Below are 27,020 nucleotides of genomic sequence, written 5' to 3'. Positions count from 1 at the left end.
TTCCCGGGTATTGACTCATGCGCTCTACCGGGAAATATTAACCGGTCAACCCCGGGAACTTAATACCCAAAACTTGTTTTTGGCTCTAAGGCAGTTTCAAGAAGGGCATAAGGTAACTGGAACTTTCTGCTGGGCCTGCGCCCAAGGCCGGTATGGGCTTGGGCCCGGGGCTTAGATGGGTCTGGGCCCAAGGCCAGTATGAGCTTTGGGAGCTCGGTGCCGTACAATAGCCCCCCCTTGATTCATACTCGGTCGCCGAGGAGAATCAAGGAGCTGCCTGGGCCTTTTGATCTCGGGAATCTTTTAGTCTGGGACTTCTGGCTGTCATTTCTCATTAATAGTCATCTCAAAAGACGCGCCGTTTTGCGGCGCCAGGCGTAGTCGTCATTATTGCCTGACGGTTCGTGAACCGAAGCGGCGCGCAAATCGGTTACGCTTGGCATTTGCTGGGTCGCTCGTTCGCTGTGCCCATTTATTGCTTGATCAAGCGTTTCTTCTTTCCCCATTTCTTCTGGCTCTATAAATAGTTCTTCTCCAAACGTCACTCCATTTTTCCTTCGCCTCTGATCTTTAGTGCCTACTCTCTGCCGACCACATTTCTGTGTGCTTGCTTGCTCAGCGTTCTTTTCCTCTTTAGAACCCAAAGTAAGTCTTTCTTCCCCTTCCTGTTCCTTCAGCTTTGTTTCTTTGAGTTTATTCTTGTAGTTTTAGGCTTTATAGATGGGTTATTCTTACCTTCTAGATACCCCGGCTGCTTTGGCCACCTTTAGGAGTAAATTTAGTATCCCCAGTGACGTGGACGTGGCTTACTGCCATGAGAGTGATATGGAACTCCACCGAGGGCAGGGTACAGCCTTCTTTCCTTTGATGTCCATCTTAGAAGGTGGGGTTAGGTTCCTGGTAGATCCCCTCCTGATAAGCACACTCACCTACTATGGGCTGTGCCCCGACCAGCTTCCCCCCAATTTTTACCGGGTAGTTAGTTGTGTCGGCCAGTTGAACCATACCTTTAACTTACAACTAGACCACCATGATATTAACCAAATGTACAGCCTCTGTGGGAGCAAATCCACAAATTACTACTTAAAGACAAGGGATGCTCGGGTACGGCTGATATCGTGCCTACCCGATTCGAACAGGAACTCCGCCAGGGAGTTTGTCAGGGTGCGCGGCAATTGGTTTGCCGGGGAGATCCCTTGCCCCCTCACACGGCGTGAAGTGGGTTCGTACCCTCCCCTTCTTATAGTTGTTTGAGTAAAAGAAAATCTTTTATTGTTAAAAGCTAACGCGTTATCTGTTCTTTTGCAGACGGCAAAGTGTTTGCTCAGGACCTCAGAGCTGTCCACGTCAGGGACCTAAACTTCGTCCTTCGTTCCGAGATCTACGTGCATTGGGACGGGCAACTCCGGGCCTCACACCTGATCCTCGGCGTGGAACCGGTTTACTCTACTTGGCAACCTTTCAAGCAGGCGTTGATAGTTGACAGCCCCCTGCTCTCGTACATAGACGTCCGGTACGTGAATTTCTTGCCGCCGAAGCTTACAACCGGGGAAGCGAGGGAATTTGGTCGGCAGTTCACTGCCGCGGAAGAACTAATTCCCCTTCGAGACGATTCCGCGGAACAGGTATCCCGGCGCCTTAGAGAGAGAGAGCTCACGAAGCTATACAACAAGGGGACCAAGCCCAAGAGCAACCCCATCCCGAGGATCCACCCGCCGAGCATCAACACCAAGTGACAGACGCGGCTAACCTGCTAGCTAAAGCGATCCAGCCCGGTGCAAGAATGGTGGCAAGGAGAGTAATGACCTTTGACAGGTTCGTGCCTGGTGCCCGGCCGACCAACCAGCCCCCGCCTACTCAGGGTCGGGGTCCAGCTTCTCAACCTCCTCCCCCCTCGTAGTCCGGACGTGCCCGGAAGAAACAGAAAGTAACCGAGCAACATTCCACGGCCCCGGGGGACGCCGCTGCCAAGACTCCTCCCCGACCAACAGGGGGGATTGTCATCCGCGAGCCGCCGACCGAAGCCGGCACGGGGGGCGCGTCCTCCTCCCAAGTGGCTCCAGCATGGGAGCCAAAGTTCCTTCTGGACGGCAAGCCATTGCCATCGACGGCCTCTGTTCGGATGTGGGATAAGGGCGAGGGTGGCCGTATTGCCCAAACCTTGGCCGGAGCTCTCCAACTTCCCGAGGACGTGCACGCCTTTGATGATGGGTCCGAGGAGTCCGTGGGGCGCCGGTTAGAGTGGCACGCCATTGCGGTAATTCTTTTGTCTATTTGCTCCATGTAGATTTCCTTTTATCACCTGTAGATTTCCTTTTGTCACTTTGCTAACCTTCGCGCTTGCTAGGCCGCTCAACTAGCTCACATTGTGGCTGCCCGGGCACGGGAGCTTGATGAGGAAAATGAGCGCGAGAAGGGGGCGCGGGAGGCAGCAGTAAAAACGGCTAAGGAAAAGGCCAAGATTGCTGAGGCTGCCGAGAAGAAGGCTGCTGCCGCGGAGAAGTTCTGAGCATCGGCCGAACAGAGGTGTACTGACCTCCTGGCCAGGCAAAATGAGACGGAACTCAAACTGGCCGAAGCCCTCAGCCTCAACACTTCTCATGCCGAAGAGATAGCTGATCTCAGGGCAGGCTTGGCGGCCGCGGATCAAAAGTGGTACGACGTAGGCTTCGCCGATGCCGAGAACTCCGCAGAGCCGGTGGTGGCTCGGGCTCGGCATATGGGTTTCGAGGCCGGGTGGTTTGCTGCTCTTCAGGCAATGGGAGTTCCTGAAGACTCGTCGCTGAGAGACCCCGGCCAGATTCCATTTCCGAACCCTGTACCTGCCGTCCAGAACGCCCCGGCTGCTCTAGACGAGGAGGAGACGGCCAGCATGAGGGAGTTGGTTGAGCAAATCGACTCTCATGCCGAGCTCGAGGAACTGGAGGCCACGAGCATACCTACTGTGCAGGAACTTCTTGACGAGGCCCAGCCTTTCTCCCTGATCGTCCAACAGGAAGTGCCACCACCGACTCAACCTCCTAGTTGATTTTATTTTAGCTTATTTTTATTTCATCTTTATTTGCCTATGTCACCGGGATGTGGTGATTGAACCGTTGTTTTAATTTATTGGTTTTATTTGCCCATGTCACCGGGATGTGGTGATTGAACAATTGCTTTTACTTGTTTAATTGGTAGTCCGTTTTCTTTTCCTGTTTCAATTTGTTGAATGAAATTATATCCGTTTGTGCTTTGCTTGAATTATACCAGTGCTATGGCCGCTTAATAGAATGGTACCCCCGAGAACCTGTTGTGCGGAGCTGTGGGTAGTTTTGAGAGCGCTATTTGGACTTAGTTTTTGTAAAAAGGGTTAGGTTTTTATCAGGTTTTGGTTTGACCGAGAATTGAGTTTCCGTCCTTCGAGCATTTGTTTGCAAAGTTTCCGTTTGTCCGGATATTCGATTTTAACCGAGAATCAAGTTTTTGTCTTCATAGATTTAATTGCAAGGTTCACACATGCTCGGTGATTTTGACCGAGCCGAGGGTCAGGTTCCTGCCCTTAAGATTTATTCGTCAGGTTTTCACCTGCTCGGCGATATTGATCGAGTCGAGAGTCAGGTTTCTGAACTTAGGATTTTGTTTGTAAGGTTTTCACCTGCTCGGCGATATTGATCGAGCCGAGGGTCAGGTTTCTATCCTTAGGATTTTGTAAGGTTTTCACCTGCTCGGCGATATTGATCGAGCCGAGAGTCAGGTTTCTGTCCTTAGGATTTTGTTTGTAAGGTTTTCACCTGCTCGGCGATATTGATCGAGCCGAGAGTCAGGTTTCCGTCCTTAGGATTTTGTTTGTAAGGTTTTCACCTGCTCGGCGATATTGATTGAGCCGAGAGTCAGGTTTCTGTCCTTAGGATTTATTCGTGAGGTTTTCACCTGCTCGGCGATATTGATCGAGCCGAGAGTCAGGTTTCTGTCCTTAGGTTCTGCTGGCGATTCTCTTGGTGCGCGGCTACAGGGTCAAAAACAACAAAGACAAAAAAGTTCATCATACTCTTAATCTTCATAGAATACAAGTTTCGGCTTACATCGATGGTTACGCGTAGAATTTCTTCAGGTTGTTGGCGTTCCATGGTCGGGGGAGCGGCCTCTCGTCCAGGTCCTCCAAGTAGTAAGCCCCTGCCCCTGCGACGGCTGTGACTCTGTATGGTCCCTCCCAACTCTGAGCAAGCTTCCCTGCAGCCACGTCCCGCATGTTCCCCACTACCCTTCTTAACACCAATTCCCCGGCACTGAATTCCCTGGTCCTTACATTTCGGTTGTACCTTTGCGCCAGCTTCTGCTGATACTCGGCAAGACGTACGGTCGCGGCCTCCCTGCATTCTTCTAGCCAATCCAACTGCTCCATCATAAGGTCGGCGTTCTATACGGGGTCAAACCCGATGACCCGCGCACTGCATAAGCTCACCTCGGTTGGTATCACTGCTTCTGCTCCGTATGCCAGAGAAAATGGGGTTTCCCTCGTGGATCTCCTGGGGGTCGTGCGGTAGGCCCACAAAACACTGGGTAGTTCTTCTGCCCACCTTCCTTTCGCTCCATCCAACCTTCTCTTGAGCCCGTTCAAAATAGTCTTGTTTACTGCTTCAGCTTGGCCGTTGCTCTGGGGGTATGCCGGGGTTGAATACTTGTTCTTGATGCCGAGCTCGCTGCAAAAGGTCCGAAAAGCGTTGCTGTCGAACTGTAGCCCGTTGTCTGTCACTAGTGAATTCGGCACCCCAAACCTTGTAACTATGTTTTTCCACACAAACTTTTTCACGTCGGTATCCCGGATATTGGCCAAGGCTTCAGCTTCAGCCCACTTTGTGAAGTAATCCACGGCCACCAGTACAAAACGGCGGTTCCCCGTTGCTCGGGGGAATGGCCCGAGGATGTCGAGCCCGCATTGTGCAAATGGCCACGGGCTGCTGACAGGGTTTAGATGTCCGGCCGGCTGATGGATCATTGGGGCGTGCCTTTGACATTGTTCGCAACTCCGAACGTATTCGGCGGCGTCCTTCTGCATCTGTGGCCACCAAAACCCTTGCGTCATTGCTCTGTGTACTAAAGATCGCCCCCCGGCATGCCCGCCGCATACTCCTTCATGCAGCTCGGTTAGAAGCTCCTTGACTTTTTCAGGATGCAGGCACAAGAGGTAAGGGCCAGCGAAGGACCTTCTGTACAACTTTCGGTCCGAAGACAACCAGTACCTGGGAGCCATTCGTCGAATCTTATTGGCCTCGGCCTCATCCTCTGGAACTTTATCTTCGGAAAGAAAGTCTATGATCGGGTTCATCCAGCATGGTCCGGCCACCGCCACCTGCGCAACCTCTACTCCGGCCCGGTCGAGGGCAGTCTTCACACAGATGCTTGGTTCCCTTACAAGTTCAATCATGATAAGCCTCGGGGTGTCCTCGGTAGCCGATGAGGCTAACGTGGCAAGAGAGTCAGCATGCTTGTTTTGCGACCGGGCTACCTGGGATATCTTTACCGTTCCAAACTGACCGATAATCTGCTTTGCCGTACTCAGATAAGCTTTCATTCGGGGATCCCGAGCCTCGAAGTCCCCAGTGATCTGATAAATAACCAGCCGAGAGTCTGAGTAGATTTCCACGTCCCTGGCGCCCAGATGCAATACTGCCCTTAGTCCGGCCAACAGGGCCTCATATTCGGCTTCGTTGTTCGAGGCTTTGAACCCCAATCTGAAGGAATGTTCCAGTCGCATACCTTCAGGGGTGATTATGACAATACCAGCCCCGGCCCCCATAGCGTTTGATGCGCCATCCACAAATAACCTCCACGGGCGAATCTCCGCACTACAGATTACCTGGCCTTCATTCTTAGGTGTAAATTCCGCGATGAAATCAGCGAGAATCTGCCCTTTCACCGAGCTTCTAGGTCGGTATCTTATGTCAAACGATCCCAACCGAGTCCCCCATTTAGCAATCCGTCCTGTGAAATCGGATCTCTTCAACAGTGATTGCAATGGATACTCGGTGAGGACGAACACTGTGTGTGCCTGGAAGTAGTGTGGTAACTTCCTCGTGGCGTGTACCAAGGCCAAAACCAACTTTTCAAGAGGCAGGTACCTTGTCTCGGCATCGACCAAGGTCTTGCTTATGTAATACACCGGTATTTGCACTCCCCTGTCCCTTAGTAATATAGCACTTACGGCATGATTGGTGACTGCAAGGTACATAAACAGATCCTCCCCGGGCTCCGGGGCCGTCAACCTCGGCGCCTTTGCCAAATACTCCTTTAGTTCTCGAAAAGCTTCATCGCAGCTCTCGTCCCACTGGAACCCCTTCCACTTCTTCAGAAGTTGATAGAATGGCCGGCAGCGATCGGCAAACTTGGAGATGAATCGGTTCAGGGCGGCCAACATCCCGGTGAGCACCTGCACCTCCTTAGGGTTGCTCGGTGGTTTTAGGCGATTGATTGCCTCTATTTGGTCGGGGTTAGCCTCTATTCCCCGAGTGGAGATCAGATAACCTAGGAACTTGCCAGCCCCCACTCCGAAAGTGCACTTTTCGGCATTGAGGCGCAGCCTGTGTCGTCGTAGTATCTCGAATACTCCCCGAAGGTCTTCAGTATGCAGCGACTCTTTTCTGCTCTTTACTACCATGTCGTCGATATAAACTTCAACCGTGCAACCAATTTTCTCCCGGAACATCCTTGTCATCATGCGCTGGTAGGTGGCCCCGGCATTCTTCAATCCAAACGGCATGACCTCGTAGTGATAGTTTGCGTTCGGGGATATAAATGCTGTCTTCTCTCGGTCCTCGGGTGCTAAGGCAATCTGGTGGTAGCCTTGGAAGGCGTCCAGGAAACTCATTCTCGGGTGCCCGTACGTGGCATCCACCAACTGATCAATCTTGGGCATCGGGAACGGATCCTTGGGACACGCTCTGTTTAAATCGGTGAAGTCCACGCAAACTCTCCTTTTACCGCTCTTCTTCTTTACTACGACAGTGTTTGCTAGCCATCTCGGGAAGAATATTTCTTTTATGACCCCGGCTTCCTTCAGTCGCTGGACCTCCAGGTTTACTGCATCGACGTGCTCCTTTGATGCTCTTCTCGGCTTCTGCTTTTTCAGAGGAAATGATGGGTTCACATTGAGTTTGTGAACAATGAACTCGGGGTCTACGCCGGGCACTTCATACGGGTTCCACGCGAAGACATCTATGTTCTGCAACAGGAACAACAACATCTCTACCCTTTCCCGGTCATTCATGCTGGTACCTATCTGGAAGTATTTGTCACTATCTGGGAGAATTCTTACCTTCAGCACCTCCTCGGCAACGTCCGCCCCCTTTTCTTGGGGTATCTGTAATTGCTATGCAGTCTCTTTCTCGGCGTGCTCAGCTTGGCCGAGCTGTTCCTTTTCCCACTGGACCGCAGCTACGAGGCATTGCTTCGCCACCTGCTGATTCCCCCTTACCTCTACAACTCCGTACTCAGTAGGAAATTTTACTTTCACGTGAAGGGTGGACGGAACAGCCCCCATGGCGTGAATCCACGGCCTCCCCAGGATTGCGGTGTAAGGTGCGAACGATCGGACTACTATGAACGTAACTACAACTTCCTTGCCCTCCATGTCCACTGGGAGTGAGATTTGCCCCTCGGGAATCACAATTCTCCCGTCAAACGAGACCAATGGCGTGTTATACTTCGCCAAATCCTGAGTTTTTAACCCGAGCCCTTCGAAGAGGTTCGGGTACATGACGTCAGCCCCGCTACCCTGATCAATCATCACCCTCTTCACCAGGAATCCGCCTATCCGGGCGGTCACCACCAAAGCGTCGTCGTGAGGTTGGATGGTTCCTTCGAAATCATCTTCTCCGAACGAGATGTCTAGCCGTCCAACTCTCTTTTGCTTCTTGGATGATTCTCCCTCCGCGCAAGCCACTGTCATTACCATCCTTGCCGCTGCTGCCCCTCTCGGTGCGGCATGAATGACGTTGATTACCCCCCGGGGTGGTGGAAGGGGATTCCTTCTCTGTGGGGCGCCCTGCTCAGTCTCCCGGTCAGTGGAATCTGCTACAAACTCTTTCAGGTGCCCTGCCTTCACTAACTGCCCGAGATGATCTTTCAATACCCTACACTGCTCGGTGGTGTGCCCCTTGTCTCTGTGATAAGTGCAGTATAGGCTTTGGTTCCTCCGAGATGGGTCGCCCCCCATTTTGTTCGGCCATCTGAAGAATGGTTCGTTCCTTATCCGTTCCAGTATCTTGTGCACGGGCTCTTTAAACAACACATTAACCCCTTCGATCTGTACCTCTGGTTTCTGCATTCTGAAGTCCCTTTTCGGCTTTGGCGGCAAGATGCTTTGCCGAGATCTCCCCGTAAAAAGGGCTTTCCCCCTGCTTTGCAGCCGGTCATCCTCCAGGCGTTTGTACTCCTCTATGCGTCTCATCAGTTGCCTCATGTCCTGCGGGGGTCTTCTTGTCAGCGACTCCCGTAGTTCAGAATCCTCGGGGAGCCCCATCCTGAAGGTGCTAGCCGCAATTTTCTCGTTTCCCCCACCAATCTCATTGTAGAGTTCCCAGTATCGGCTGGCATAACTCCGAAGGGTTTCCCCGACCCTCATTTTCATGGAAAGCAACGCGTCGACCGGTTGTTGCACTCGGCTGCATGTTACGAACCTGCTGCCGAACTCCTGAATCAGCTCGGCGAAGCTGTGTATAGAACCTTTCCGCAACCCATTGAACCATCTCAGTGCGGTAGAGCCGAGACTAGAGGGGAATACTTTACACATCAATGCATCGTTGTGCGCATGCAACGACATCATGTGGATGTAATGACTAACATGCTCCACGGGGTCTGTCCTCCCCTCATAGGAATTGAATGGTGGACGCGTGAATCTGCTCGACATGGGTGCCCGTTCAATCTCATCAGAGAATGGAGACCGGGCCGCCATCCGCAAGGCCCTGCTCATGGCGTCCATCGCGGCGTTGTGGTGCTGCCGCTCCTCTGGCGACTCTGACCCTTGGTTATCATATCCATGAGACCGGGAACGGTCCCGTCTACGACGAATATCCCGGGAGTGACGACATGACTCTTGAGAATGGGATCGGTCTCGGTGTTGTTGTGTAACAGATCGGCTGGAACCTTCCTCGCCACGGTTCCTCCTGGGTTGGGGGTTGTGGTTCCTTTCGTGGCGCCGACCCCTTGCCTCCAGCTCCAAGTCCATTACCAATCTGCGCAACCGCTCCAGCTCCCGGTCTCTATCATCATGTTGCCGATGTGCTGAGACGTTTGAAATCGTCCGGTGCGGTTGGGCCGATCCTTCTCCCAATCCGGACCTTTCCTCTCCTCTTGAATGCTCCCTATCCTCCAGCCGCTTCTGCCTTCTCTCCCTCCACGTCGATCCCCGAGAAGATCCTGCGGAATTGCTCGGAACGTGCCCTCTTGAACGCTCCTCAGACATCTTCTTTGCTTGAGTCTCACTCGAACCACAGCTTCGTAGGATGGCCCCACAGTGGGCGCCAATTGTAAGAACCAAGTACAAGAATTCTGGGCCTTAGATCCCTTGGGCTCACAATTTATTTGTAGTGGGTTTAAGGATTTCCTACAATGGGTCGTTCTCGGCAGAGAGACTCAAAGCAACACTCAGTTGAAATACTCTCTCCTTGACTATTTTCTCTCAATTTTTCTGAACCCCTTCTTCTCCCAACTTTCCTCTATTTATAGCCAAGGTTAGTGGGGAGATCATGATTACATTCACCGTTAGTGCTATTGAAGGTCCAGTATTATCTGGTTAAAGTGGTTGTTTAGGTGAAAGGGCGGTGCAGCATTTATGATCTTGGAACTTGGCTCCATTTTCACCGATTGTGTTCGGCAACTCACGTTCCCGTGCATATCATGACCTTCCCGGGTATTGACTCATGCGCTCTACCGGGAAATATTAACCGGTCAACCCCGGGAACTTAATACCCAAAACTTGTTTTTGGCTCTAAGGCAGTTTCAAGAAGGGCATAAGGTAACTGGAACTTTCTGCTGGGCCTGCGCCCAAGGCCGGTATGGGCTTGGGCCCGGGGCCTAGATGGGTCTGGGCCCAAGGCCAGTATGAGCTTTGGGAGCTCGGTGCCGTACAATTCTCTTGAAGATTGGTTGTGCTTTCATCTTCTTCAGCATCTGATTCTTCAACAATTCCCAGTGATTCTTCATCACTATGTTCTCTAAGGTCTCGTACAAGCAGATTCAACTCGTTTGAAGACTCAACATGAGCAATAGTCATAAAAGCTAAGTAGTTCCCCTCTCCATCACAGCTTTCTTCAGATTCTGAGTCGGATGAATCCGAGTCACTCAATGTTATGGCATACACTTTGCCTTTCGATTTCAAATAATTCGGACATTCTTTCTTAAAGTGTCCATGCCCGTTACATTCGAAACAAGTGACACCTTGTGTAGGTTGGGATTCTTTTCCATCTTTCTTTTTAAACTCCCTTTTCTCCCTTCCTGAACTTTGGAATTTTCCTTTATCACCAAATTTGCCACTATTTTTGAATTTCAAGAATTTTCTGAAATTTTTAACAAGGTATGCAACATCTTTGTCAACCACATCTTCTCCCGATGAGTCATGATCTTCCACCTTCTCATTAATGGTCTTAAGACAAGAGATTTACTCTTCCGTTGATTGGGCAGCGACATCTCATAAGTCTGAAGAGAACCAACTAGCTCCTGGACTTTGATGTCATCAAGGTCCTTGCTCTCTTCAATCGCTGTCACTTTAGCACGAAAAATTTCCGGCAAAGATCGAAGGATCTTCCTTACAATTTTTGAGTCCTCCGTTTTCTCTCCCAAATTGAACTTGCTGACAATCACCTTATTCAGCTTGCTATAGAAAGAGTCAAAGGACTCATCCTCACTCATTTTTAATTCCTCAAATCGAGTGGTTAGCATCTGTAGCTTGGTGTCTTTTACCTTCTTCGTGCCTTCGTAAGTGGTCTCTAATATCTCCCATGCCTCTTTAGCAACGGTAATGTGAGAAATCCTGTGAAATTCATCTGGAGACACACCACAGAAAATAGCATTGAGTGCTTTACTGTTAGCATTAGATGCAGCAAGTGCTGCCTTATCCCATGTAGATTTAGCTTCCTCAGGCCTGGTCCAACCTATCTCAACAGTATCCCAAACAGATTCATCAATAGAACACAGAAAAGCTCTCATGTGAACCTTCCAAAACGCATAATTACTACCATCAAAATATGGAGGTGCATTTAGGGATTAAGACCGATCCATCTCAAAAGGGAGTCAAGGATCACACAATGGTAATGAAACCACTAGAAGTGTACCTGCTCTGATACCAATTGAAAGTTCAAATGTGTGTATAAATACCCTTGAACGTTTAGACCCCCAATTTACAACTTAACCAATTCAAGCATTATGTCAAACAACTAATGTGCGGAAAATTAACATAAGCTATAATATAGAATTGGAAAAACTATCTAAGACAAATTAAAATCACAACCCACAGCAGATAATAAAAGACAAAGATAAAAGGGAAGGAAGATGCAAACACAAAGACAACACGCGATGTGTTATCGAAGAGGAAACCGAAGCCTTCGGCGAAAAACCTCTCCGCCTCCCTCCAAGCGGTAAACAATCCACTAGAAAATGTAGTTGGGATACATGGACAGCAATAGACCCTCCAAGCCTAATCTACCCAGTGCACCTAAGCCCTCCAAGCTTCTTACTCCAACGAAGTTGTGCCGAACCTTTTTCTTTTCTAGCTTCCCGGATTTTGCTACTAGACCGTAGCATTAACCAATGTAGATTGATTCCTTCCTAACTGCTTCCCAGAAATCCAAACAGCCCTCTCACAGTGATGAATATGGTGAGAACAAGGTTTGGTAAAATGCCTCTCATGGATTTGACAATGGAGAGGAAGAGAGTTGAGGAATTTGAAGAGACTCTAATGTATAGATTGTGGGTGAATCAATCTTGTTTTTCTTTAGGGTTTCCCTCTCAAAATTCTCTCTGGAAGCTCTCTTACATTTGTGGGTATAAGGGGTATTTATACTGGAGAGAGAGAGGAATGTGAAACGTCAGGATTTACAAAACAGGGGTGGCTCGCGGCTTGACCTCGCGACTTGACTGAGTCGCGAGATCCAGTCGCGAGATAACCGTATGGCCAGTTGTCCTGTTTTGTCCTGTAGTGCTCCAGCTAGCATGACTGTTCACCTTCTGGCACGCTTGGCACTTGTGCTGCGTCTGGCGGCTTGAAGCTGCGAGCCATCCGCGAGAACAAGCCGCGAGTCTCTGTTTTCTTGCACACTCTTGAGCAATCAACACTCTATCTCACTCACTACCCTTACAACAAACCCACCTAAATACAAGGTTACTAAATGCTGAAATACAAGCAAATTTGGCACGGAATAAAGCTAATAAAATGTTTGATTAAATTCAACCTTACAGAGAGAAACCTTATCCCACTTCCTACCACCCCTTAATCATTGGCATTTTCATGTCTTATTTAACACTTCCATCCAAATAAACAGAAATACTTATATGGCAAAGGGTTTTATTTTGGTTTCTTTGTATGATAATAAAAAACAATCATTAGGAATGGACGTTAGAGGTTGAAACTCTCTTAAAAAAAAAAAAAAACTTTTATACTTGAAGGATTAATAAATAATTTATTTTGCAACAGAAAAAAAAAATCATTTATTTATACTTTAAGATTTTTTATTTGTCTTACAAAAGTTGCAAAAATACATTTGAAAGTTATTTATTTTTTAAGATATTAATTTAGTCAATTTCTCTAGTTTTTTTTTTTTATAGTTTTAATCCATTTATTTATATTTCAATTAGTTATTAAATTATATATGACATCATGACTTTTAGTTGAACATTGACCTCAAAACCTTGAACTTCCTTTTTTAATTCTTTAAATAATTAATTTTTAAATCCAAGATTTTAATTTGGAGGGGATTCAAACTTGGAACATGTCTCTGTTGAAAAAACTAAAAATTGAAAATTCACAAACAAATTTGCAGTCTTTTAGCTAAATACTGCTTAAATAAGAGGTTATAGGCTATATATGTACTATGCAAAGTTTGTTGGGTAAAATATTATTTTTGTCCCTAAATTATCGTAAAAGTTCACTTTTAGTCCATGAACTTTCAAAAGTTCTTTAAGTAGTTCATTCTTTTTTTTCTTTTTCTTCTTATAATTTTTATTGGATTTCCTGTATAGATAGTGATTTCTGTCTTTGAAGTTTAAGAGGGAAAAGAAAAGTTGAGTTAGTTTTATATTCTTATATGATTTAAGATAACTCTATTTGTTGTAAATGATAATCGCAAGAAGGGTTATTAAAAAATAGCTCGTTTGAAGAACAGTAAAATAGATATATTCAAAGTTTTGTGGTGAAATCAAGTTTAATATTATTCAGCAAAAAAAAAAAAAAAAAAGAGTTTATTATCAACTAAATACAAAAATGAAGGAATAAATTTGCAAAAATTTAGTAACCTTGATTACAAAAGTAGTCACTAAAATTTAAATAATTTTCAAACATATTCCATGAGTTAAAAAAAAGAAGATAATATTGTTAATCCTTTAAGTATATGGCATAATTGCATAAACAAACAAATAATTTCAATTTTCAATTTTTTTTTCATAGATGGGTAATTATAATAAAAATATATAATTAGAATAATTAGAATAAAAATTAAAATGAAACTTTATTTATTTTATTGATACCAACTATTATCTTAAGTCTAGGTCTTCAGTGGTTAGGCTAGTCTCATGTCTTCCCAAGTCCAACAAGAGCATGAAGGATGACTACCTGATCGCCTTTAGTGAATGGCACGACGGTCTTCACTACCTAACCCGAGAGGGAGAGCTAGGTGGGGTACCCTAGGTTTAGGTCTTTTAACCTGGGCACTAGTTCCTTAGTTTTGCTGCTCTTTCCCTTTCTTTAGTATTTCCTTTCCTTTTGATGGAGGGCTTCACTGTTCTGACTGTGGTTTTGTTTCCAAGCTATCTTTGCATATAGAAGATACGTGGCCCCAACATCAACTTCGTCAACCTCGCAGACCTCAACAAAGTTCTAAGGTCCAAGGTGTTTGTGAGCAAGGACAGACGGTTGAGAGCTGTCCATCTCATCCTCGATTTCTAGCCCTTGTCCGACAAGTTTCAGGATGTGGGCCACGCGATAAGAGCAGGCAATCCTCGGCTAGCCCAGATAGACATCTCGGTGCTCGGTTTTTTTAGTTAGAGAAGATATCTTGCTAGTTGAGTTACCCCCCATCACTCTCCTCATGAAAAGGCAGTTTTAAGAGAAAAGATAGCTTCATTACAGTTGTCACTTATGGCGAAGATAGACCAATTTTGTCTCGAGGAAGAAGGAGAGAAGTAAGAAGAGCATGTGATTTAGGTCTCAGACTCAGAGGGTGAGCTTGATAGGCCCTCCGTCGTTCATTCCCCCTAGTTCATTGTTGCCCGGGTGGACAACAGTTCAGAGGAGGAAGAAGGAATGGATTTGAACAGGAAGAAAGTCCTAAAGGAGCTCCTTGCAGAAAGGAATAAGGGTTGGCATCCAAGGACACCCCAGGGTCCCAGCCCCTTCCTGCTCTCCCCTCCCCCCTCCTTCAGCGGTTAACCCGTTCGCTGTGGCCAACCTGAAGAAGAAAAGGAAGGAGAAGGAGATGCCCGAGGAAGGGGAGTTGGTCCCCCAAAAGGAGCCCAAGCAGCAGAAGATGGCCAAGGGCCAGGGGAGGGCCTCCTCAATTGAAAGTAAGGAGGCCGAACACTTTACTGACGTGCACCACCTAACTTGAAACCCCCAATTGGGGTTGGATGGCGCAATGGTACCCTGGAGCTCTTCCATCAAGGAGTTCCAGAGAGGTCACACCCATCACATGGTTGAGGCTCTAAAGCGGCCTCGCCTACTGCCCAAGGATATGGACGCCTTGAAGAACATGAGGTAACATGATCTCTTTATGTCCCAGAAGAGGGACTTAGCCTTGGTGAGCTTCTCAACTTGGTCCCATTGATCATGTGCTAGTCTTTTTGTTTACTTCTCTCACTGAGTGTTTTTGTTGCCTTTGCGCAAGCTATCCAGGAGGTTTTCACCGCTGAGGAGGGGTGAAGGACACTCGTGACAAGGCGAGGTTGGCGGATAACCTCCTCGCGGAGGCTAGGGAGTCCCTCAACATCACCGAGGGTAGGAACAAGGAGCTGGCTTTGAATCAGACCACCGTGGATAGGGACCGAAGGAGCGTGGAGGATAGCCTTAGGAATGCCGAGGTGCAAATGGAGGAGTAGCGCTAAAGGCTCCACTACATCAAGATAGAGCTGGCCATGGCTAAGCAGCAGGTGTTGGAGCTGAAAGCGAAGCTATCCAAGGCCAAGGAGGCTGCCCAGGTGGCCCAGGTAGCTGCTGACACTACAGGGCAAAAGTTTTATGACCTCAGATTGCAGGAAACCGAGGCCCGGTTGACTGAAGAGTTGGCTAGGGTCTGTAGGGAGTACTGTCTCAAGGTTTGGACTGAAGCCCTGAATGTGGCTGGAGCTCCTGTGGACTTAAAGTTGAGGAAAGTCGAGAACGTCTACTATCTCAAGGACCTCCTAGAAGCCCTTGAGAGAGCCCCCGAGGAAGTCATCCTTGCTCTAACTGCAGCTGAGCAGCCTCCTCACACCTAGGCCTTTCTTCCCCCTCTCGAGGCCACCAAAGAGCCTGGCAAGGCTGGCAACCAAGGTAGGGGGGTGGAGGTGGCCAAGGGTAAGGAGGCTGGCCAGAGCAAAGCCTGGACAGAGGACAAAGGCAAAGGCAAGGAAGCCACTCTCAAGGCGAAGGAGTCTGAGCCGGCCAAGCCTCAGGCTATGGCCTAGGAGAGGCCGCTGATCCTCCCGTTCCTTTGCTGGTCAGTAAAGAAGACCCTCCCCCGGCGAAGGCTTATCTTTGGATTTTTCTTTCTTTCTTTGTACTTTAAGCTTAGGATCTTTCTTTCTTTCTTTGTGCTTTTTTCCTTTGGTTAGGGCAATTTGCCCCAATCCATGATGTACCTTTCCTTTTGTTGAATGAAAAGATATTACTTTTTGCCTTTGTGGACCTTTGTTTTTCTTGCAATGTTTGTCTCTAGTTGGCTATAATCATTGTTTTTCCCTTTGCTGAGACTTTTAGATTAAGGGTACTTCCAAGGGTGAACACCTACGCTTTAACAAAAGCGAGTAGTAATAATATGTTGTTAGCTTAAATAAATAAGATCTATGTAAACGGTGAGAAAAAATGACTATGTGTTTGTACTGAAAACTGTGTAATCAACAGGGAGGTCTAAGTCTTTAGAGATAAACAAAACACTTAATAAGAAAACGGATAAACAAGTGTTAATTCATCCAAGGCGTGTGATCTGAGGAACTAGACATAGCCTCGGTTCTACTCAACACTTAAACAAATAACTAAGAATATTAATTTACCCAAGGTATTTGGTTCAAGGAGCCAGGCATAACCAATGTTCTGTTTAATATTCACATAAGTAATAGAGAGTGTTAATTTACCCAAGGCATGTGATCCGAGGAGATAGGCATAACCTATGTTCTGTTTAACACTTAAGCAAATAACCAAGAATATTAATTTGCCTAAGGTATGTGATCCGAGAAGTCAAGCATAACTAAGGTTCTATTTAATATTCACACAAGTAATAGAGAGTGTTAATTCACCCAAGACATGTTGTTTGAGGAGTCAAGCATAGCCAATGTTCTATTTAATACTTAAGCAAATAACCAAGAATATTAATTTATCCAAGGTATGTGGTCCAAGGAGCCAGGCATAATCAAGGCTTTGTTTAATATTCACACGAGTAATAGAGAGTGTTAATTTACCTAAGGCATGTGGTCTGAGGAGTCAAGCATAACTAAGGTTCTATTTAACACTTAAGCAAATTACCAAGAGTATTAATTTACCCAAGGTATGTGGTCTGAGGAGCCAGGCATAACCAATGTTCTGTTTAATACTCACACAAGTAATAGAGAGTATTAATTTACCCAAGGCATGTGGTCTGAGGAGTCAAGCATAACCAAGGTTCTGTTTAACACTTAAGCAAATAACCAAAAATATTAATTTACCCAAGGTATGTGGTCCTAAAAGCCAAGCATAACCATGGTTCTGTAATATTCGCACAAGTAATTAACGCAACACATAATGTCCTAAATAAAAACATGGCAGAGTTGCCTTTCATTAATAATAGTACATTCGCAGGTTATTTATATTCCGAGGTTGCGGTACAACTTTTTCGTCTAGATCTTCTAGGAAGTATGCTCCTATGCCTACTACCGAGGTGATACGGTATAGCCCTTCCCAATTGGGCCTTGACTTCCCTTATGCTGGGTTTTATGCTGTACCCACAATTTTTCTTAATACCAAGTCCCCAGGGGCCAATAGTCTTAATTTTACATTTGAATCATACCCTTGTTTAAGCCTCTACTAATAGTATGCTAATTGAATCATGTCATTTTCTCTCCGCTTCTCGATTAGATCTAGGCTCTTTTCTAATAGGTGGTCGTTGTTGTCTGGAGCAAACAAGCTAGTCCTTAGCTTTGGGAATCCGATCTCCAGAGGGATCACAGCCTCGACCCCGTATGTCATTGAAAAAGGGGTCTCCCTCGTCGACCTATGAGAGGTAGTCTGATATGTCCACAGAACATGTGGAAGCTCATCCATCCATTTGCCCTTTGCATCATCCAACCTTATCTTGAGTCCATTCACTATAACCTTATTGATAGCCTCGGCCTGCCTATTCCCCTGGGGGTAAACTGGAGTGGAATACCTATTCTTGATACCCAGTTCACAATAGTACCTTCTGAAATCCTTGCTATCGGCTGTCCAAGATGAGGGTATGAGGGATCCCAAACCGAGTGGCAATGTTCTTCCACACAAACCTTTTGGCATTTATATCTTTAATGTTTGCCAGTGGCTCAACTTCAACCCATTTGGTAAAGTAATCAATACCGACCAATAACCATCTCCTGTTTCCTGTTGCTTTGGGGAAGGGCCCCACAATGTCCAACCCTTACTGAGCAAAAGGCCATAAGCTAGATAGAGAATTAAGAACGCCTCTTGGCTGATGAATGTTAGGAGCAAATCTCTGACATTGGTCACATTTCTTCGCATATTCTTGTGCTTCTCTTTGCATATTAGGCCACCAATATTCCTGAGTAAGGGCCCAGTGAGATAAGGACCTACCTCTTGTATGGCTCCCACAAATCCCTTTGTGCAGCTCTTCTAAGAGTAGCTCCACTACTTCGGGATGGATGCACAACAAATATGGCCCCGAAAAAGAGCACTTGTATAACTTTTGGTTCTCGGACAACTAAAATTGAGGAGCCTTTCTTCGCACTTTGTTAGCCTCCCCCTTCTCCTTAGGCAAGATGTCATCCCTAAGGAATAGGACAATATGATCCATCCAACTAGGTCCCACCCTAAGTTGATGAATCTGGACCTTCTCCCTCTCCATCCCAATAGGGTTGCATAGATCCTCGACCAGGATGACCCGAGGTAGACTCTGTGCCGAGGAGGTTGCAAGAGTGGCACGGGAATTAGCATGCGTATTAGGAATTGGTGTAAGGAAAAAGTGTCAAATCTTGATTGCAAGCACCTAGCCTGGTTCAGGTACTCTTGCATTCTCACATCCCTAGCTTCCAATTCTCCCTTTATTTGGCCTACAACCAACCTTGAATCTGTAAACATCTCCACTGCTCTTCCTCACATTTTCTAAACCATAGCCATTCACACCAGCAAAGCCTCATACTCAGTTTCATTGTTTGTAGCCAAGAAGCCCAACCTTAAGGAGTTCTCAATGATGATCCTTTCAGGAGATACTACAACCAGCCCCACTCCTGATCCTCTTTGGTTTGCTGCCCCATCAACATACACCTTCCAAGATAGAGGCTCTTACGAGGAGACTATCCTAATTGATTTTCCATCCATGCTGGACCTTCCATCGTTTTCTTCAAACGAAGGCTCAGCAAACTCAGCCACTAAATTGGCGAGGACCTGGCCCTTTATAAAGGTGCAATGTGTATGAATTTAATATCGAAAACTTCTAGGATCATTACCCATTTTGCAACCCTCCTTGTGTAATCAGCTTTCTGAAGTAGTGATCGAAGAGGGAGTTAAGTTAGAACCACAACAGTATGAGCTTGGAAATAATGTGGGAGCTTCCACGTAGCATGCACTACTACCAGGATGGCCCTCTCTAGTGGTAAGTAGCGAACCTCTGCCACTTGCAATGATTTACTCACATAATATACTGGTCTCTGCACGCCATTATCATCTCGTACCAGTACCAGACTCACCGTATGTGAGGCTACAGCAATGTAAGCGAACAAAACCTCATCCTTCTCGGGTTTGGACATAATAGGTGGCCGAGAGAGATATTCCTTCAGCTGTTGGAAAGCCGAGGCACACTCCTTCATCCATTCAAATCCCTTCCACTTATGCAACAATTGGAAGAAGGGCCTACACCTATCTCATGACCGAGAAATGAATCGATTCAAAGCGGCAGTCATTCATGTCAACTTCTGGACCTCTTTGGGATTCCAAGGAGGTTGCAGGTCATTGATTGCTCTAATCTGATCTGGGTCGAATTCAATTCCGTGGTGGATAACCATATAACCTAAAAACTTGCCAGAGCCTACCTCAAAAGAACACTTAGCAGCTTTGAGGCGCAGTTTGTATCTCCTCGGTATCTCGAAAATGTCTTCGAGATCATTTATGTGCTTGGACTCCACCTTACTTTTTACCACCATATCATCTACGTAAACCTCAATATTTTTGCCCAGTTGTGGTTCGAACATCCTGGCCATCATTCTCTGATAAGTAGACCTTGCATTCTTCGGCCTAAAGGTCATCATTTTGTAATGATAATTCCCTGTGGGCGTAACGAAAGAAGTCTTCTCCTGATCACCCAGAGCCAATGGTATCTAGTGATATCCCTAGAAAGCATCCAACAAGCTCATCCAAGGGTGGCCCACGGTTGCATCCACCAACTAATCTATCCGAGGTAGGGGAAAATGATCCTTTGGGCAAGCCTTGTTTAATTCCGTGAAGTCCACACATACCCGCCATTTCCCACTTTTCTTCTTCACCACCACTGTATTGGCCAACCACTCGTGATAAAACACCTCTTTTATGGCACTAGCGTGCTTAAGTTTGAGTACTTCATCCTTGACAACGTCGAAATGTTCCTTAGAGGAGTGCCGAGGTGGTTGCCTTTTGGGGATGACAAATGGATTGACGTTTAAATGGTGACAAATGAATTTCGGATCCACCCTAAGGGCCTCGTAGGCGCTCCATGCAAATACATCGATATTTTTTTTGAGGAAATTTATTAGCTCTTCCTTCTCTCGAGGAGGCAGCAGTACTCCGACTTGGAAGAATTTCTCCTCATCGTCACCAATGACAATTCTTTCCAGTTGCTTGCACTTAGCCCCTTCTGCCACTGCCTCTGTAAACAACACTGGCACCTTTGATTGCTATAAGTCCTGCTCAATAGAAGCCGAGGATTCACCCCCAGCCTGATATCTAATTGTAACCACCAAGCACTACCTAGCCATTGACTGGCTCCCTACCAGTTCCTTAACTCGACCCCTAGACGGATACTTCACCTTCAGGTGTAGGGTGGAAGGTATGACCCCTATGGCGTGAAGCCAAGGCCTTGCCATAATAGTAGTGTAGGGGGAGTAGGCATCTACCACAATGAAGTTCACTTGCACGACCTCTATCCCTATCTAAACGGGTAGTCGGATTTGACCTTTTGGAAAGACAATCTTGTCGTCAAACCCTATTAGAGGGGAATCATGGTAGGGCATCATCATGTGGCTGCAAGGTCCTAACTTTGTCCTCATCGGAAAAGCTCAAAGTTGGTTGGACCCCCGCTCTACTCCTTTTTGAATCAGAGGGTGAGTCTTCGATAAATGGTTGAGTTATAGACAGCACCCTAGATGGCCGAGAACCAGTCCTTCCTAAAGAAACAAGAATGACATTAATTATACCTAAAGGCGGTCTCGTAGAAGTGTTTCTCTGATCTCCCAACCCCACTTGACCACCCTGCCCACTAGGTTGATACAAGAATTGCTTCAACTTTCCAATTTTGACCAACTACTCCAATTGACTTCACAACGTCCTGTAATCTTCAGTAGTGTGCCTCCGCACTTAGTGGTATTGGCAATGGAGACTTTGGTTGCACTTCGTGGGGTTTCCTCCCATCTTATTTGGTCATTGAAAGTATGGCTCGTGCATAATTTTCTCCAAGATTTGGTGCACAGGCTTTCGAAACATAGTACTGACAACTTGAGTAGTAGTAAATCCTGAATGCCCCTCATAATCTCTCTGAGATCGGTTGTTATTGTACCTATCCGGCCTGAAATCCCTTTTATCCTGAGGGACCACCTTAGCTTTCCCCTTTCCTTGTTACTGGTCCTCCTCAGCCTACTTATACTCATCAATGCGGTCCATGAGCCAATGCATACTCCTAACTGGTTACCTGGTCAAAGATTTTCTCAGGTTGTGCTCGGCGGGCAAGCCGACCTTGAAGGTCCTTATAGCTACGTCATCAAAATCTCCATCTATCTCATTGAACATCTCCCAATACCTGTTGAAGTACATTTTCAAGGTCTCCCCCTCCTGCATTGCCATGGATAGCAAAGAGTCCAAAGGTTGAGGAACCTTACTGCAAGCCACAAAACGGGCCCCAAACGCCCGAGTAAGCTCCTTAAAGGAGTTGATAGAGCCTTCTTTCAGGCCGTCAAACCACCTCATCATCACAGGCCCCCAAGCTGGATGGAAACACCTTGCACATCAGGGTTTCGCTCTTGGAATGTATAGCCATTCTTTGGTTGAAGTAGCTTACATGCTCCACGGGATCCATTTTTCCATTGTACATGGTGAACGTTGGCTGAGTAAAACGCCAGGGAAGCTTTCCCCCTTCAATTCTACGCGTAAGCGGTGATTTAGAGATCTGGCTAAAAGCCTTACTCATAGCATCATTGCCCAGACTTTTGCGGGGTGGACTCTTACTCCTCTGTTTGTAATGATGGTCTTCATCATATGAAAAAGACTCATTGGGAGGAGTCCTAGACCTGGGCCTGTAACATCCATCTCCCTCATCATCAGAGAAAGGGTCAGAGTCCGAGGGAGTCCTTCTTCGCTGCTTGCAACATAGCCTTCGGCGAAGACGGTTAATCTCCAACTGCAAGCTCCTGGTATTCTCCTTGTGAGAGATGTGACTCCTTCCTCGAGACTGGCTCTTGCTAGTATGCGTGGTGTGCATACTAACCTCATGGTCCCTCCTTCGCTTAAGGTTGAGGAACTGATCCTAACATTAGGAACCGATAGACTCCTCTCGTTCTTACCCTGATCCTACCATGGCTGGACGTTGAACTCACTAAAGCTCAAGCTTTCCCACAGGCAGCGCCAATTGTAAGGGCGTGCTTTTAGTTCCTGAGCCCAAAGGATAGAAGCATTCAGGCCCAAAGAGCCCAACACAATAAATTTGTAGAGAGTGTGCTTAAAAACTAGGCCTCAATGGATCAGGCCACGCACACAATAGATCAAAGATATTAAGAAAGCAAAGAAGACAGGTTTAAAGCATGGAAATCCTTTCTCGGCTAAGTCTAAGGAGAATATTCTTGTATATTGATGATACCGAAAACAATACCACCAATGAGTCACACGTTCCTCGTACGATTACTAATGGCACCTGCACAATGAAAAAGAATAACCTAGCGGGGAGTACCGGTGTGGTACCGGCCAAGTACCCTCCGAAGGTCAAATTAGAATTATTCTCACTGCTCTAGAGTGCTAGAGAGGGTAAATTACGCGTACCTCGGTTTGTGAGTGTGCTTGGGTTTTTATAGTAGAGATGGCTGACCCTCTTTTCCTTGGAGTAGAAGTCTTTTCCTTGTAGGAGTCTCCTTGGGCGTATTTTACGGGATTCTTTCCATATAGGAATCTTTAGGTTCCATGAAACGTGGGGAGCAAGTTATTTACTTATACGTGCAAGATGGAAACTTCATAGACTGACACCGTCAGTTTATGTTATCCCGTCAGTCTATGCTCACTCCGTAAGCTTCAGGAAGTTCGGCCCTATGTGGAGTTCTTCTGCCTTAAATCACCGTCAGCCTAGAAGGCATGCTGACGGCAAGACCATCTCGTCATCCTTGTTAAGTCGGCATCTTCACTTACCAGGTCTGCACCGTCGCCTTTGTCAGGTACGTGCCGTCACCCTTGTCAGGCACGTGCCGTCACCCTTGCCAGTGTTTTTATCCTCATCATTTGCCCCCTACTCCATATCTCCGTCACCCTCTGCACTGACGGGTTATGGAGTTTGTTTTCAAAAGAGGCAGAAACATCGCGTAGATCTGAGCATTTAATGCCCTGGACAGGTGGCTCGTTCCCATTGGCCTCACTCCTGACGAGATGTCGCTTCGTCTTCCGCGCCATTTTTTCCATGTATATAAACAGCGTTTTCAGTCATTTTTCACTATTTCAACCCTGCTGAATTTGTGGAGAGACAGACCGTCGCTCATCTTTCGTCAGCTTCACCACCGTCACTTTACCGTTGCTGTCTCTAGAGCCATCCAGAAGGCTTCCATACCGGTGAGTTTTCATCCTTTCTCCTTTTTCTTTTTATCTTCTGGCTCATAAGTGAGGTCGTCATCCTAGGTACTTAGTTTGAACCCGTCACTTGTAGGTAGTCAGATGTCGAGTGACGCGTCTTGTGACGAGTCGTCAGTCCGCGAGGGAGCGGGCTACGACGAGGCCTTTGGTTCTGGAAATGAGTCAGAGTTCTCCCTCCCGTCAGAGAGAGAGTCGTCAGCCCAATCTCCTGACAGTGAAGAGAGTTTTGCTGAGGGAGAGGGGGATGAGAGAAGAGGGGATGAAAATGATGGGGTTGGATTGGATGTTGACGGGGATGGCCTAAATGTTGACGGGGATGGTATAAATGTTGACGGGGATGATAGTGACGGGGCTGAGAGGTCCAGTGAAGGGAGTTCGGAGGGTTCCGGAGATAACCGTCCCTTCATTCTTCCTGAGGATTGGGCCGTCAACAAATTTTTGCCCGGGATGAGTGGTAAGGTCTTTAGGGAGTTACGGGTTCGCTATCAGATCCCAGACCACATTCCCATCCGTCTCCCTAGAGAGGGTGAGAGGTGTTACTCCGGGCGGACAGCTGACGTCGGTATGTATGACGCCATGTTTGCTGCGGGCCTGAGGTTACCATTGACGGCTCTGCACCGTCAGCTAGCTGATTTCCTAGGAATATCCGTCACCCAGATTGCCCCAAACGCCTGGAGGACCTTTATAGGAGCTGAAATCCTGTGGGGCAGCTTTAGTGGAGGGCACCGTCAGCTTACACTTGGAGAATTTTTTTATTGTTATAGGCCTCATCACATTGCCTCGTCTAAGGGGACTTATCATTTTAATGCCCGAGAGAAAGGGCTACGGTTAGTGTCAGATATGCCTGACTCAAATAGGAACTGGAAGAGTAGGTATTTTTTCGTTGAAGGGACAGACTGGGTGTGCCGTCAGGAGGAGTGGGTGACGATGCCCAGTGGTTACTTTGACAATACCTGGGCCTTTGTCAAGGATTCAGGTTAATCCCGTCACCCACGAGGCTCGTGCGTTTTTTTGAAGTGACGGTGCTAACACTTGTTATTATTATTATTATTTTTTTCAGCTTATACCCGTCCGCATATAACTGACGAGCAGGAGGAGTTCATCCATCGGGTTCTAGAAATTCCTTTGGAGGACCGTAAGTGCAGGGATTTGATTACCCTTGACACCCTCCATCTATACTGTGGGGGCCCAAATCCGTCAGCGGAAGCTCGCAGGTTGGAGGAGTTTGCGCGACGTCGTAAGTAGACTTTTATTTTTCCGTCAGTTTCATTATTTCCGTCACTTTTCCTAAAGTGTTTTCTTTGTGTTGTAGAGATGGATTCTGCGAAGCAAAGGATACGGGCTGCCGCAGCTCGTCAGAAGGAGGAGAGGAAGGCCAAGGAAGCAGGGGGGGAAGCCTCGTCAACCCCCACGGCCGTCGCCAAAGTGGCGAAGAGGAAACCTGACGGGAGTGACGGCCGACCCTCAAAAAAGCCTGCCGTTACTCCGTCAGTCGAACCATTGAAGGAAAAGTCCCCTCCGACGTCTGGCCATGGTGCGGGAAAGGGGGTGATGACTTCCGCTGGTCCCGTCACTGAGGGTCCGTGCCGTCTCCTAACCCACAAAGAATATGCCGTCGGGGAGGTTGAGTCCCTGATAAAACCAACGGACATGGAGCCCTGTGATCAAGTAGGGACGGAGGATTTAGGGGCGTCGGCCCTCTTTGATCTCTCCAGGGTAAGTTTCTCACATTTTTTGGGTTGAACATGCCGTATCTTGTCTGGGCGTACTTTTTATCTGACGGATATGCTCTTTCAGGCCTTGGTTCGTGTCAAAGCCCTCCGTGACCGTTGCGTGGCGAAGGAGGGGGTCGTCAGTCGAGTCCGCAGCCATAACAAGAACTTGCTGAATCAGCAGGCTCAGTATAAGGAAGCCGTCCGTATCCTGAACCAGGAGCTGCAGGATGTTAATACTAAACTGACGGCGGCCAATGGCGAGAACGTCAAGCTCCAAGGAGAGGTGACGGCTCTGGAGGGGAGGCTACAGACGGCGGGGGCTGACGCGATCAGGGACTTCAAAACGTCGCAGTCTTTCATCGACTCATGTGGCCAGTATTATGGCACTGGGTTTGATGATTGCCTTCGTCAGGTTGCGTCGGCCTTCCCGGATCTGGACTTGTCTGGGATTACAATGGATGATGGAGATGACGTCTCTCTTCAGCCCGAACCCACACCGGAGCATGACGGCAGCGTCGTCCTGGCTCAGCCTGCCGCTAATCCTACGGCTTCCGATTCTCCTGCTGTTATAGTGGACGTTGAAGACCGTCTTGCTGACGGCAATCCTGCTGACGTTCCTGCTGCCTAATTATGGCTTTGTAGTTTGCTTCTTTTTTCTTTTTTCATCTCTTCTGGAAAACAGTTGTAATTTTTAGACAGTTTTAGTTTTAAACAGTTTTAAACAATTGTAGTTTTAAACAATTGTAATGTTTAAGTGCCCTTGACGTTTATGCATAGTTGCACGTATTTCATTTCCGTCGCTTTTATCTCTCAGACAAACGTTGGAAATTCCCGTCCGTTTTTAATACATCGGCTTTTTAAACTGTTTGAATATCCCGTCAGCTTTGCGACCGTTGGTTTACAAGTTGTCTTTTGACATCTTTGTTGGTCCGTCAGTTTTGAGGACCTTGCCTCTAAGATGGTTATTCCACCTTATTGGACCGTCAGCCCTTAGGCTGTTAGTCTTTTTGGGCCGTCACCTTCTTGGCCTTGGCCCTGACGTCATTTGACATCGTTTTAGCCCGTCAGCTTTTTAGGTGTTGATGTCTTTTGACATCTTTTTTGATCCGTCGGCTTTTTAGGTGTTGATGTCTTTTGACATCTTTTTCGATCCGCCGGCTTTTTAGCCTTTTCGGATCACTGTTTTCTTGGCTTTTTTAGCCTTGATGCCTTGACATCTTTCATTAGTCCGTCGGCTTTTTAGGTGTTGATGTCTTTTGACATCTTTGTCGATCCGTCGGCTTTTTAGCCTTTTCGGACCACTGTTTTCTTGGCTTTTTTAGCCTTGATGCCTTGACATCTTTCATTAGTCCGTCAACTATTAAGGCCTGGGCCCCGTGATGGTTACTCCATCTTATTGGACCGTCGGCTTTTTCTTTAGTCCGTGTGTAATGGACTTAGTCGTTTTTTGGGCTGCAAACTCAGTGGACCGTCGGAAGGAAAATACACTTCAGCAATTTCTGAATAAAACTCCTCTTATTGCCATGCATAAAAGTAATTAAAACCAAATCCTGCCCCTTGGGCTAAAAAAGTTGTTGCGAAAAAACTAAAATAAACGATAAATCTGAGGAGTTAAACTATAATTTGCTGAAAAAATATAAAAGGGGTTGGTCTTCATGCTGCTGCTCCTATTG

At 47.1% G+C, this 27,020-nt stretch overlaps 1 protein-coding gene across 2 annotated transcripts; it reads left to right on the top strand.

Moving 5' to 3' along the window:
- The first annotated feature begins 24,010 nt into the window (after nt 1-24,010).
- Nucleotides 24,011-26,088, top strand: LOC126713528 (uncharacterized). 2 transcript variants are annotated; one of them, XM_050413285.1, is made up of 3 exons: nt 24,011-24,869; nt 24,945-25,348; nt 25,430-26,088. In XM_050413285.1, the coding sequence occupies exons 2-3, from the start codon at nt 24,947-24,949 to the stop codon at nt 25,973-25,975; spliced, it is 948 nt and encodes a 315-aa protein (XP_050269242.1). In that variant the 5' UTR covers nt 24,011-24,869; nt 24,945-24,946; the 3' UTR covers nt 25,976-26,088. The 2 variants fall into 2 exon arrangements, with proteins under 2 accessions (XP_050269242.1, XP_050269243.1); XM_050413286.1 differs by having other exon boundaries at nt 24,011-25,348.
- Nucleotides 26,089-27,020: the final 932 nt, after the last annotated feature.

The sequence above is a fragment of the Quercus robur genome, chromosome 2 (genome assembly GCF_932294415.1).
Source record: "Quercus robur chromosome 2, dhQueRobu3.1, whole genome shotgun sequence".
In the NCBI taxonomy this organism is placed as follows: domain Eukaryota; kingdom Viridiplantae; phylum Streptophyta; class Magnoliopsida; order Fagales; family Fagaceae; genus Quercus; species Quercus robur.
The sequence above is the reverse complement of the archived record's forward strand: the minus strand, read 5'-3'. Positions and strand labels throughout refer to the sequence as shown.

What these genes read in the sequence shown, in the direction of transcription:
- LOC126713528 (XM_050413285.1), top strand. Translation starts at nt 24,947, where the DNA reads ATGGATTCTGCGAAGCAAAGGATACGGGCTGCCGCAGCTCGTCAGAAG. An exon ending in CCCTCTTTGATCTCTCCAGG is followed by an intron (nt 25,349 to 25,429) that starts GTAAGTTTCTCA and finishes ATGCTCTTTCAG; the next exon opens with GCCTTGGTTCGTGTCAAAGC.